We start from the raw sequence: 11,956 nt of genomic DNA, 5'->3' as shown, positions 1-11,956 counted from the left end.
ATTCTGGGTAATGTAGTGCAGTTGTTGCACAGAACATGACCAATGGCACAGGTAAACTACCATACCCATGAGCATGAGCGTCTTGATGAAGAAAACAATGCAGGGAATATTGGTCGTCGTAGTCTTGTCAGAACCTCTGCGTACGTGAGAAGCTGAAAACTTAGCAAACGACGGGCCCAGGCGATTTTAATTTGTTTTACTTTTGGGAGAAGAACCAGGTAATGCATGTGAATCAATTGTGTTTTATTCATTTGTTCATCTGTGCTGTTTGCGTTTCTGCAGATTTGCGCATTTAATACATGTTACAACTGGCTTGTTAACAAAGCTAACGTTAGCCATTTTCTACTACTACTGAGTGAATTGATTGTTTGTTGTCATCAGCAGCGTCCGATCTCCGATACTTCTCTGCTCTCTGTTTACTAGATGCTTTCCCTTAACGTTATCTGTTTACGGGAAGCTGCCATTTTCCACTAGGGTAATGGTGTAATGTTTGTGTCAGATGAATTAAACGTACCACGACACAAGGCAGTTGTAATAGCGGTGTTTACGTCATATATTATATAAGACAAAATAAGCCCTAGTTTCAATCAGGTTTTCACCACTGCCATTTGATTCACTGTAGGCTACTCAGAAGTTGCAGGAGGACCACCAGGCATGTCCTATGTTTTCATCAACGACTCGCCGCAGACAGTGCCATTACTGCAGGCCTGCATTGACGGCGACTTGAGTTACAGCAAACGCCTGTTAGAATGCGGCTTTGACCCGAACACCCGGGACTGCCGCGGGCGCACGGGCATGCACCTCGCGGCTGCCAGAGGGAACGTAGACATATGCCGCCTCCTGCACAAGTTTGGGGCAGACCTCTTGGCCACGGATGTTCAAGGCAACACTGCCTTACATATGTGTGGGCATGTCGACACCATCCAGTTTCTGGTGTCCAATGGACTGAAGATTGACATCTGGTGAGTTTGAGTTATTGTCAGGTAAACCTTTAAGCTTGTGAGGTTCCCTACATTCATTGCCATGCAGACCCCAAGGGTTTTTTTGGATGCTGGATTTTCTTTAATGGCTATAAATACATGGTTCTCATTCCCAAAATGTCTATTTTCTTACATCTGCAGTAATCACAACGGAGCAACCCCTCTTGTTCTGGCAAAAAGGCGTGGTGTGAACAAGGACGCACTTCGTCTTTTGGAGGGACTTGAGGAGCAAGAGGTGAAGGGCTTCAACCGAAGCTCTCACTCCAGCCTGGAGAAGATGCAGTTGGCTGAGAACGAGAGGTTAGCCATGTTGGTAGTTTTTCTAATGGAACATGTATCCTCACTTCCATTTCAGGAACATATTGGCAAGCCATAAGAAGAGAAATCCTAAGAAAGTAGAAAAGTTTTTGCACACATGAAAATCCAAGCCCCACTCCAAAATCACACTCCAAAATCCAAGCCCCAAACACCCATGTAAACTGTGGGTCAGTATTGGAATTTAGTGAATTTAGTAATTTAGGGAAACTGGTGATTTTTCAAATAATATCTCTGTTTCTCGAGGTTACAGGATACTGTCTGTATGAAATGTAATAATTCATAATTGAATAATTTAAAGTGTTCATTATGGTCTGGAACTGTCTGTCTCAGATGATCCAGAATGAGCTTGAGGCATTTGGAAGTGATTGGATAATAAGACCAAAATTACTCGCCATACAATGTTAATGGCACTCCAAATCTGGCATGCAGTTTGTGAATAAAATAAAATTGTGAACCGAACGGAGACGAGGCATCATTTAGCTCTATGCAGTCTCCAGAAGTTATAATGTTATGTGTTTTGTATTATTATTTCAAATGAAAGTGTATAGTTGGTTACTGTGATATCCTAATACTTTTCTTTTTTTTTTTTTTTGTATTTTTTTTTTATTCACAATTTAGCACATACAACACACACACATCGAAACACGACAACACACAAAACAACAGGGACAACACATCTAGACACATCCACAGGACAGAAAAGAAAAGAAAAGAAAAGAAAAAAAAAGACAATAACAATCCGAACAATAATAATAATAATAATCCTACGTTATCACAGTCTGTGGGTTATCCATTATTCAATCTAAGTTAGTCATTTTATAGTATGTATATAATTCAATATTAAGGACCAAGTAGATAAGTAATCTTGCAGTCTTGAATGTCGTTTACTTGTGATTTCTTCGATGGGCAACAAGTCTATTATTTGTTCCAGCCATTGACCCAAGGTGGGTCCTGACTGGGAAATCCATGTACTAAGTATACATATACAGCTTTACAATGCCAAAATAAATGCATAAATGTTCCAAATTCAGTTTCACATTTTCTACACATAGGAGAATTAGTGGCATCAAACTTCTTAAGCTTCACTGGAGTTATATAGTATTTATACAGGAATGTATAATTAGTTTCTTTAACTTTAATGTTTGTAGTCAAAGGTGAGGTAAATTGACTGCACAGAATTAACCATTCTTTTTCACTGAAAGTCATTTTAAACTCTATTTCCCAGTTTGTTCTCAGAGACAAAAAAGAGTTCTGTGAACTTTCAGACAGAGTTCTGTACAGGTGGGATATCTTCCCCTTAACCGAAGTAGCAGTAATAATAAATTGTTCCAGCTCAGTGGGATAGAGTCTAAGTTGTCCCTTTTTATGTAAAGATACAATGATGTGACGAACTTGCAAATATTTAAAAAAGTCTGTTCTGGGTATTTGATATTCTGCACAAATATCAGTAAAGGATTTAATGGACTCGGAGTCCTCCTCAAACATGTCTGAAAAAGTTTTCAGACCATGAAATTATATGGCCTTCTGTATTCAGATACCTATTGCAGTCCTGCCAAACTTTCAATGTAGTTTGTAAAGGGGGCATCCCTACACTCATCAGGGACTGCAATTTATTAACATAAAGTGTTGTGATCTCCAATGGATAGCATGTTAGTGATTCCAATGTGACCCAAAGTGAACTAGTTCCCAGCTTCCAACTTATTATATTTCTAACTTGGCAGGCCCAGTAGTACCATAGAAAATTTGGAAGTCCTAACCCCCCTTTCATACATGACTTTGTTAAAGTGGACAGCTTAATCCTTGGGGTGTTATTGTTCCATATACATTTTGTTAGACATCTATTGATTAGCTTAAAAAAAGCAAAGGGAATATAACATGGCAACATATTAAATGCATAAATAAACTTAGGGAGTATACTCATTTTGATAACATTGATTTTTTCCAATAAGGGACAGTGGGAGAGCCGACCAAGTCTGAAGTTTCTTTTTGCATTTTTCCAGCAAAGGATTGTAATTTTCTTGAAATAGTTTGTCCAAGGTGGGTGTCACTTGTACTCCAAGATATTTAAAGCCATCTACTGACCAAGAGAAGGGGCATTCTTCTTTAACATTTTTTCCATTTGGGATATTTAGAGGGCAAGCAATAGATTTTTGTAAATTAACCTTATACCCTGAAGTGTTAGAAAATTTTTGAATGTCTGCCAAAACATGGCGTAGAGTTGACATAGGTTCAGTAACAAATAATAGAGTGTCGTCGGCATATAGTGAAATTTTATGGTGTAGTGTACCTGCAGTCACTCCCTTTATCATAGGATTAATTCTGATCATCTCAGCAAACGGTTCTAAAGCAATAACAAATAATAATGGGGAAAGAGGGCAGCCTTGCCTGGTACCCCTTCCTAATTGCATTGGGGGAGATTCCACACTATTCGTACAAACAGTTGCCTTTGGAGTATCATATATTGCTTTGATCCATTTAAAAAAATTATAGCCTAGATTACATTTATTTAGTACCAAAAACAAAAAATCCCACTCTAAACGATCAAACGCCTTCTCAGCATCAAGTGATATTAATAATGAGGGTATTTTATCCTGATTCAGATAATGTATGATGTTAAACAGCCGTCTAGTATTATCAGATGAGTGACGACCTTTAATAAATCCAGTTTGATCTAATTTTATCAATTTAGGGAGAAAGAATACTTTTCTGTAATACTTTTCTGTAATACTTACCTGTAGTATCACCCTACACCACAGGATGTACAGTTGACCTTTTGAAGTACTGGATTCCTGGTTGGGTGAATCTAGAACAGTGTTTCTCAAACATTTTCAGACCAAGTGCCACTTGACCGATAAAAAAAAACCTCACTAACTCCCAATATATCTAGAAAAGAAATACTGCATAGGCAGTACTGCAAAACTGTTCTCGTTGAACTCTGTCAGGACTATTAACAGTTCAAACAATACTTTTGAATTTACATGGTTGGTTCAATATTGCAAACAACTTGTTTTTTCACTTATGTGACTTGCAACTTTGCATAGGCAGTTTAATAAACACTGATATAAAACATGATATTTGACCACATCTGCTTGTGGACCACTAGGGATAGCTTGCGCACCACCATTGGTCCGTGCACCACACTTTGAGAAACACTGATCTAGATAGAAGACGTGATGACCCATTGCAAAGACCTGTGAAACCCAAGTCTTATAATTGAGGCAAATTGTTGGGTAAAAAGGTAGAAGTAGAAGATCACATTTTATATGATACAGCAAGTGTTACCTGATTTTTTTCTGATGATATTTAAACTGTGGTTATAAATAATGTAATTAATATTATTTGTCTTCTCACAGCATCTCTGGAAATGTCCGATTACTTTTTACCAAAGAGAAACAGAGTTTACAGTTATAGTAAGGACCCATTAGTAGCTCTACAGAATGACTAATTTTTCTTCTCTATTGCGTGTCTATTTCTGCGAATGAGAACCTAGTACTCACAAAATGTTATCCATGTGGCACAGCCAAGAAGGCCTGAAGCAACATTTGATGGACTCTATGATGAACAAAACAAGTCTTTCATAAGCTGTTGGATCAGCATCAAAATTGTCCCAAAGTATTAAATTTAAGTGTTATAGTATACCCTATTAACTAAACATTGCATTTTCCCCCCCAATAGTGCCATGGAAAGCCATTCCCTTCTCAACCCTCACTTACATGACAATGAAGGAGTTCTCTCCAGTTTTCGTACCACCTGGCAGGAATTTGTGGAAGACCTTGGATTCTGGAGGGTGCTGCTCCTGCTGTTAGTCATCGCCCTGTTGTCCCTCGGTATTGCATACTACGTCAGTGGAGTGCTGCCCTTTGCATCCAACCAGTTAGAGCTGGTGCGTTAAACCACATGGAGACAATTTCATCTCAAAATGCATCTCCACTCACTGCACCCTTATCTCTGTCATGGTGATGCCATGCCATGGACTTATATCTTGGACCAACTGATACATCATGTAATAAATAAGAATTGCATACATGGATATATGAAGATGATCAAAAAGTAATTGACAACAAAATCTGTTTGTGTGGTATAACTAATTGCCAAGATGACTGTTAGGCCTATTGAGGAAAGAGGTGATGATACTCGGGCACACACTTCTCCTGTTGGCTTAATGCACGCACACCTACACACATTTTACAGATCTTTTTGTGATCTGTTATAATTGTTTGTGAAAATCTACCAATTTAGCCTAGGCCTACTACGAAACATTTAGGTTAAAGAATTTGCATTTTTCTACATTTCATGCAATAACTAAAGAAGCGAATACTGACATGCCGAGTGGTTAGAGTTATCTTTTTTCCCTTGCTGTATGTTTCATAATTATGTCTTATTTGTACTTTGTCCATTGTAATGTCAATATTACTCAATAAAAGTGTTTGAATAACTTACTCTAAAATCGGCTTTTGTATTCATCCTACGTCACTGCATGCCTTGGGTAGAGACAAAATACAGCTGGCCAAACCCAGAGCACGGCTCTAGCCAAACCACAGTCTGGGCCAAACCAATTGGGAACGCAAGTGTTTATGGGACGGTGGCATTTCATCTGGCTAACCTTAGCTGTCTTGCTTATTGACTTGGTAAATCGACATTCGGCTGGCAGAAGCAAATAATTAAAGCATTTGAAATGATTTGACTAAACGCGCAATCATGAATCTCAGGGGTTTCTTTCAAGATTTCAACCCCAGGTAAGGGTACATATTTAGTTCTCTCGCATTAGCTTATGTTAATGCTAGGTAGCAAACGTTAGGTTGGGAACTCTGTAGAAGGCTAGTTTTTAGCTCGAATTCAGTTAGCTTGCTAGGAACTATAGTGCTAATGCAGTAACTTAGCTTCTTGGTAGCTGCTACTGTGCTTGATAAGTTAGCAAACACTGTCTAAAGACAGCTACTCTCCTACTCCTCACAGCATGTGTGAAGTATTTAGCAGCTGCTAATTGTCACCACAGTCAAAAGATGCAAACATAAACCATGGACAGCTAGCTTGTTAGCGATAATCAATTCTCCTGCCTTGATTCGTTTATGTCAACATTAGCTTCTGCATTAGCTGGGTGGGTAGCTAGCATAGTCAATTTAATTCGTCAGTCGATAACAGCTAGTAGCAACGATACATTGTTTCTGGAATAGCAATTATATTAACGCTAGACAAGCAACGTGCCGAAGTGAAAGGGGTAGGGTGACGTTTTATTTTTGTTATGTGTTTGGTTTGGTTGTTATCGTTAACTTTGGAAGATGGGCATCTGACGTTAGCATGGAACTGGAATGAATGCTAGTAACGTTACGTACGCTATATTACAGCCATTTAGGTTATCATCGTTAACCTAATGGAAGCTCCCAAATGTTCAGTTATCTAGAAAAAAAGGCATACGTTGTCGTTGTAGTTAAAACCTTGAAGGGTTGCGTTGTAGTACTGTTTTTCGGTGTGATTATTTTGCTCCAAGCATGCAAGTTATGGTTGGGCCCTGTAACGTTAACGTTGGTTGAAAGCTGGGGTGAATACTACATGTCATGGCATGACTTAGTAAGTTAGCTAGATAATGTTCATGTTTGACAAGTTATAAATTATTGCTGTTTGTCAAACTATTCAGGAACGATAAACTCGAATGAAGAACTATCATGATGGGAGATATCTGTAGTTGAACCGAGCTGGTCGAAGTGCTTGTGTGTCAGTGTGATGTAGCATGATTCTAATTATATGAAAACTGTCTTCTCTTATCTTTTTAGCAAATTTCTTATCTATGCATGCCTGTTGCTGTTCTCGGTGCTGTTGTCACTGCGCCTCGACGGCATTATTGAATGGAGCTACTGGGCTGTCTTTGCACCAATCTGGCTATGGAAGCTCATGGTCATTATTGGTGCCTCAGTTGGCACTGGCGTCTGGGCCCATAACCCCCAGTACAGGTTTGTCTTTACGGGAAAGCATGGCCATTTATAGTTACATACAGTCGGCCCATGAGATTGCCACTTGTAAATAGAACTCTTGAAATAGCCAATGAAATTATAAAGAATGGGCTATACTTGGCTATTATATCACACCAAGTTGTTTGTGTTATTTTGGTCAACCTCAGTTCTGTAATATTCACTGGCTACCTGATAAGTCAACACAATTCTATATAGCCCTTCTATGCACTAGTCTAGCATTATTATTTGATACCATGAAATATCAGCATTTGTTTAAGAATACAAAGATACAATGTTGCATTGTGAACTAGAGTGTTTCTCTCGCTGCTGTGCAGGGCCGAGGGGGAGACTTGTGTGGAGTTCAAGGCCATGCTGATTGCTGTGGGGATCCACTTGCTCCTGCTCACCTTTGAGGTGCTGGTGTGTGCCCGCGTGGAGAGGGGCACCCACTTCTGGCTGCTGGTCTTTATGCCACTCTTCTTCGTCTCGCCCGTGTCCGTGGCGGCGTGCGTGTGGGGCTTTAGGCACGACCGCTCCCTGGAGGTCAGTGTGTGCTCCTGCCCCCTTTTAGTGCCAGTCCCTGGTGGCTTGTCACAGTGAAATTAGTCACAGTGATTTGTAAGGGCTCCCACCAGTCTATTCTGCCTTCACTGACTCATTCGTTCATTTCTTTATTTGGTCACCAGCTGGAGATCCTTTGCTCTGTCAACATTCTCCAGTTCATTTTCATCGCCTTGAGGCTGGATAAGATCATCAGTTGGCCCTGGCTGGTAAGTCCTATTAAGTCAAATGTATAGATACATGAACCCGTATTGTGAAAAAGTAATGTCTGAATAGACATGTACAGTATTCAGAAAGTATGACAACTCTTCAAACTAATTCATGAACACTGCTGCCTTATGGACCAAGGATTATTTATAGCAGTTTGGTAACAATTGAAATTGATGTCTGACCAGTAAGGTTACAAGGATATAGAAAATGTATTTGCCGCAGTGTTTGAAGGATGGCACTTTGTGGTTTTCGGGAGTACCGCAACCAAACGCCCCTGTGTTTATGTATTCTTTCATATGATGTTTGAGCTGTTGCATCACCTGAGTCTCAGGCCTCTTGATTTATTTGATTGGTTAGTTGACCAGAAGATTGTGGTGACATGATATGCTTGCTAAATCTGTATGCTCAATGTGGAGGTCTGGGCATTTTAAGATCAATTCACATCAGAAGTAAAAGTGTCTGTCATGGACATGACCCTTTTCAAAACTGATTGAAAATAGTGAGTGAATAATATACACCTCATAGCCCTGTGCTATGGCTTTCATACAGTTGTTAGTGCAGCCCCGCTAACGAGCTGCTATCGATATAAAAATCAGATGTCCATGGATTAACTACAATTGATATTTTCTGGGATTGTAACCATGGTCATATAACTGGTTTGCGCGGTGTTGACTTTGGTCTGTCTCCCTCAGGTGGTCTGTGTTCCTCTCTGGATCCTTATGTCTTTTCTCTGCCTCGTGGTTCTCTACTACATTGTCTGGTCAGTGTTATTCCTCCGTTCCATGGATGTTATTGCTGAGCAACGGCGCACTCACATCACCATGGCGATCAGCTGGATGACCATTGTTGTGCCCCTTCTAACTTTTGAGGTGGGCACTCTTTCCAGGACGGCATCGCTGTTTTTATGTGTGACAATCAATACTAGTAAATGTTTATCTTAGATTTCATTTGTATATGCAACATAGTTAGTTTATTATGTTTCTTTTCTCCAGATTCTCTTGGTCCACAAGTTGGATGGTCACTACAACTCCAACTATGTTCCAGTGTTTGTGCCTCTGTGGGTATCCTTAGTGACCTTAATGGCAACCACCTTTGGCCAGAAAGGAGGCAACCACTGTAAGTATAAAGCCCTCTCAGCATATAGAGAAAAGACTGGCTCAGTAGAAGTTGTCTTCAGAGATTTCAATGTCTGTCAGTAATCCATGTTAGGCATAATTTTTATAAAGCTGGAATATTCATAAACTGTATATTTTTTTAACAGGGTGGTTTGGCATACGCAAGGACTTTTGTCAGTTCCTTTTGGAGCTGTTCCCCTTCCTCCGGGAGTATGGAAACATCTCCTACGACCTGCATCACGAAGATGAGGTGTCTGAGGACATGCCCTCTCACGAGGCACCCAAAATTGCCCCCATGTTCCGCAAGAAGACTGGCGTGGTCATCACGCAGAGTCCGGGGAAGTACTTTGTGCCACCACCCAAATTGTGCATCGACATGCCGGACTAAAGAAGCACACACACACATCCCCCCTCCCCCCCTTCCCAGCGTACTCGCTCCTCTCTGAGAGGGCGAAAGACACGCAGCTCTGCTCCACCTGTTTTGGGGCTCGCAGTGAACTGCATCCTAGTAGGTTTGCGAAGCCTGATCCTCCATAGAAGCAGACAATCCGAATAAACTGAGAGACACAGAGGCAGGCACCGGCTGAGAAACTGTGTGCTCCTGTGACAAATGCCCAGCCACAGTCTGTCAAAGAAAGAGAAGGGGATGGCTTTTCCTTTTTTGTTGTTTTTTTCCTCTTTGTTTTTTATATATATTTGTTTGGTTTGTACAGAAATTGGGGGATCCGATATGGGAGGAAGCCCACTTTGGTTTTGACTCGTTCTTGAAGAGGACATCCCCAGCAACATTTTTGCATCTGTAAACACACACCCTGTTCATAGTTTGACTTGGAATATATATTATTCTACTGGCCTAAACCTTGTATGACTATGCTACTGTTATGCACCTCCCTTGTTCTGTTTTTTTTAAATCTGTAAGTTTAAAGTGTTCATTCGTTGATGAATAAGGAGATCAGTTGAATACCCAACAGTTAAACTTCATAATGGACAGGTATGTAGTTACTAGGTCTCAGTGTAGATGGATGTCAGGCTCATCCCAGTACCACCATCACCCCAGACCATTTACTGAACCACTGTGTTCATGTCAACAAAGGAAAGCATGTCGTCAGCCATGTAGCATCGTCAGTGTATCTGATGAATTTATATTGCATACCTTGTTGCGGCGTTGCAAGAGCCTCTAATCATTTTGTGTTACCGTTTAATTTCATTTGGCTGAAGGACTTTTCAATTGAATGTGCGTGGCCTCTGAATTGGACAAGTTGAGCAAGTTTTTGAGTTTTTGACTGCCCATAAGACAGAATGCCTTTAATTCTTGTGAACTAGTCGGTAACATTTTCCAACGTGGCCAACCTTGCAGAAGACCAAATAGTAACTAACAAATGTATCACTACGAGTAGTTGCAGTGGGATCAGTTATTTTGTCCTTGATGCAAACAAAGAGTGACATCTCTTTCGGTGTATAGTTTTTATAGTTCACACTGGCAGAAACACATAGCTCCCTTTGAACTAAAACTGACAACCTGAGAAATGAACTCTACAGAAACGAGTTGTGTGTGTGGTTCTGCCATAGAGCACTGCTGGAATTGAGCATTTTTAAGATTCTGAGTGCAGGAGGCAGTCTAGAGTAAGAGTGAACCCCCTGCATGTGTCTAAATGTGTCCTGTAGGTTCAGTAGAGATGCCTGACTTGACCAAGAAGGCCCTCCAACCTTTTCTGGACCAGTTTGACTAAAGCATGGGAGTCATTTATATTCCCCTCGATATATACCTTTCTCCCTTTGATCATTGAAGTTTTTTGTTTTGCTTTTGCATTCAAAGGTGTATGATTGTGTTTCCCTGCCAAAAATGCACTTATGAAGTGTTCCATATAGTGGTTTTGATGTTTATCAACAACCTGCTGCAGATGTGGTTGTAACTCCAGTATGATTACTGGCGTCATCAGCAACATGCAAACTATGGAATGCCACTCAGCCAAGCTCTATATATATATATATATATATATATATATATATATATATATACACACACACACATGCAATTGTCACATTCCAAGTTGGCATTAAAAAACACAAACACATCCTGGTGCACATTTTTCTCCTTCTGTCTTTTCTCTTACTCTTTTGTTTCACTCTGTTGTTCCCCCTCCTTTGTTTTCCTCTCCCTCCTCAATCATTTCCCTCCCCTTTCCTTTCTATCTCCCCCTCTCATTCAGTAATGTACTTTTGAAGTGTTAAAACAGATCTGTTTTCCATTTGCTGTTGTCAATGTTTTGGTTTGTCTGACTCTCAGCTGGTCTGAGGGGGTGACATGACCTCTGTTTTTAATCTGCCCTGGACCAATGTTACTACCCTCACGCTCTCCCAGTCGGCTCTTACTGTCTCTCCGTATCCCTCATGCATACTCTAATTAAAAAGTCAAACACCATACATTCAAATATAACATTTTGTGTGTGATCAAATTATTTTATTTCTTTAAGTCTACCATTTTATAATATTTCAATTAAAATGTTATTTTTAAAAACATAACTCTCAGTAATCTCAAGTTATTCATCCAGGGTAAAAATATATATTGCATGATTTGACTTTCTACTGATTTTAGCCGTCCATTGGGAAAAGAGTGGGGTGAGTATAGATTTCACTACACACACAGCATTGTGAGTGAGTACCATGACAAAGTTCCACCACATCGTTTAGGTACAGGCTGTTACATTCAATACAGATGTGTACCGAATGTGCCAAAAGCAGTCTCACAGTAATCAACAGTAGGGGTTTTTTGCTTGCAGATCATGTTTCAAATTCTTTCAAGTTCCCACACAAACATTAAGTG

The 11,956-nt window shown here is 40.1% G+C and overlaps 2 protein-coding genes across 2 annotated transcripts; both read left to right on the top strand.

The window, feature by feature from the left end:
* The first annotated feature begins 88 nt into the window (after positions 1 to 88).
* ankrd46a (ankyrin repeat domain 46a) lies at positions 89 to 5,737 on the top strand. The gene is made up of 4 exons (XM_048237297.1): positions 89 to 218; positions 623 to 962; positions 1,122 to 1,280; positions 4,974 to 5,737. The coding sequence occupies exons 2-4, from the start codon at positions 655 to 657 to the stop codon at positions 5,188 to 5,190; spliced, it is 684 nt and encodes a 227-aa protein (XP_048093254.1). The 5' UTR covers positions 89 to 218; positions 623 to 654; the 3' UTR covers positions 5,191 to 5,737.
* A 77-nt stretch (positions 5,738 to 5,814) lies between these two features.
* tmem185 (transmembrane protein 185) lies at positions 5,815 to 11,569 on the top strand. Its single transcript, XM_048237296.1, has 7 exons — positions 5,815 to 6,034; positions 7,070 to 7,246; positions 7,582 to 7,789; positions 7,933 to 8,016; positions 8,710 to 8,886; positions 9,010 to 9,133; positions 9,279 to 11,569. The coding sequence occupies exons 1-7, from the start codon at positions 5,997 to 5,999 to the stop codon at positions 9,518 to 9,520; spliced, it is 1,050 nt and encodes a 349-aa protein (XP_048093253.1). The 5' UTR covers positions 5,815 to 5,996; the 3' UTR covers positions 9,521 to 11,569.
* Positions 11,570 to 11,956: the final 387 nt, after the last annotated feature.

The sequence above is a fragment of the Alosa alosa genome, chromosome 2 (assembly GCF_017589495.1).
Source record: "Alosa alosa isolate M-15738 ecotype Scorff River chromosome 2, AALO_Geno_1.1, whole genome shotgun sequence".
In the NCBI taxonomy this organism is placed as follows: domain Eukaryota; kingdom Metazoa; phylum Chordata; class Actinopteri; order Clupeiformes; family Clupeidae; genus Alosa; species Alosa alosa.
This window is presented reverse-complemented; position numbering and strand designations above follow the sequence as displayed.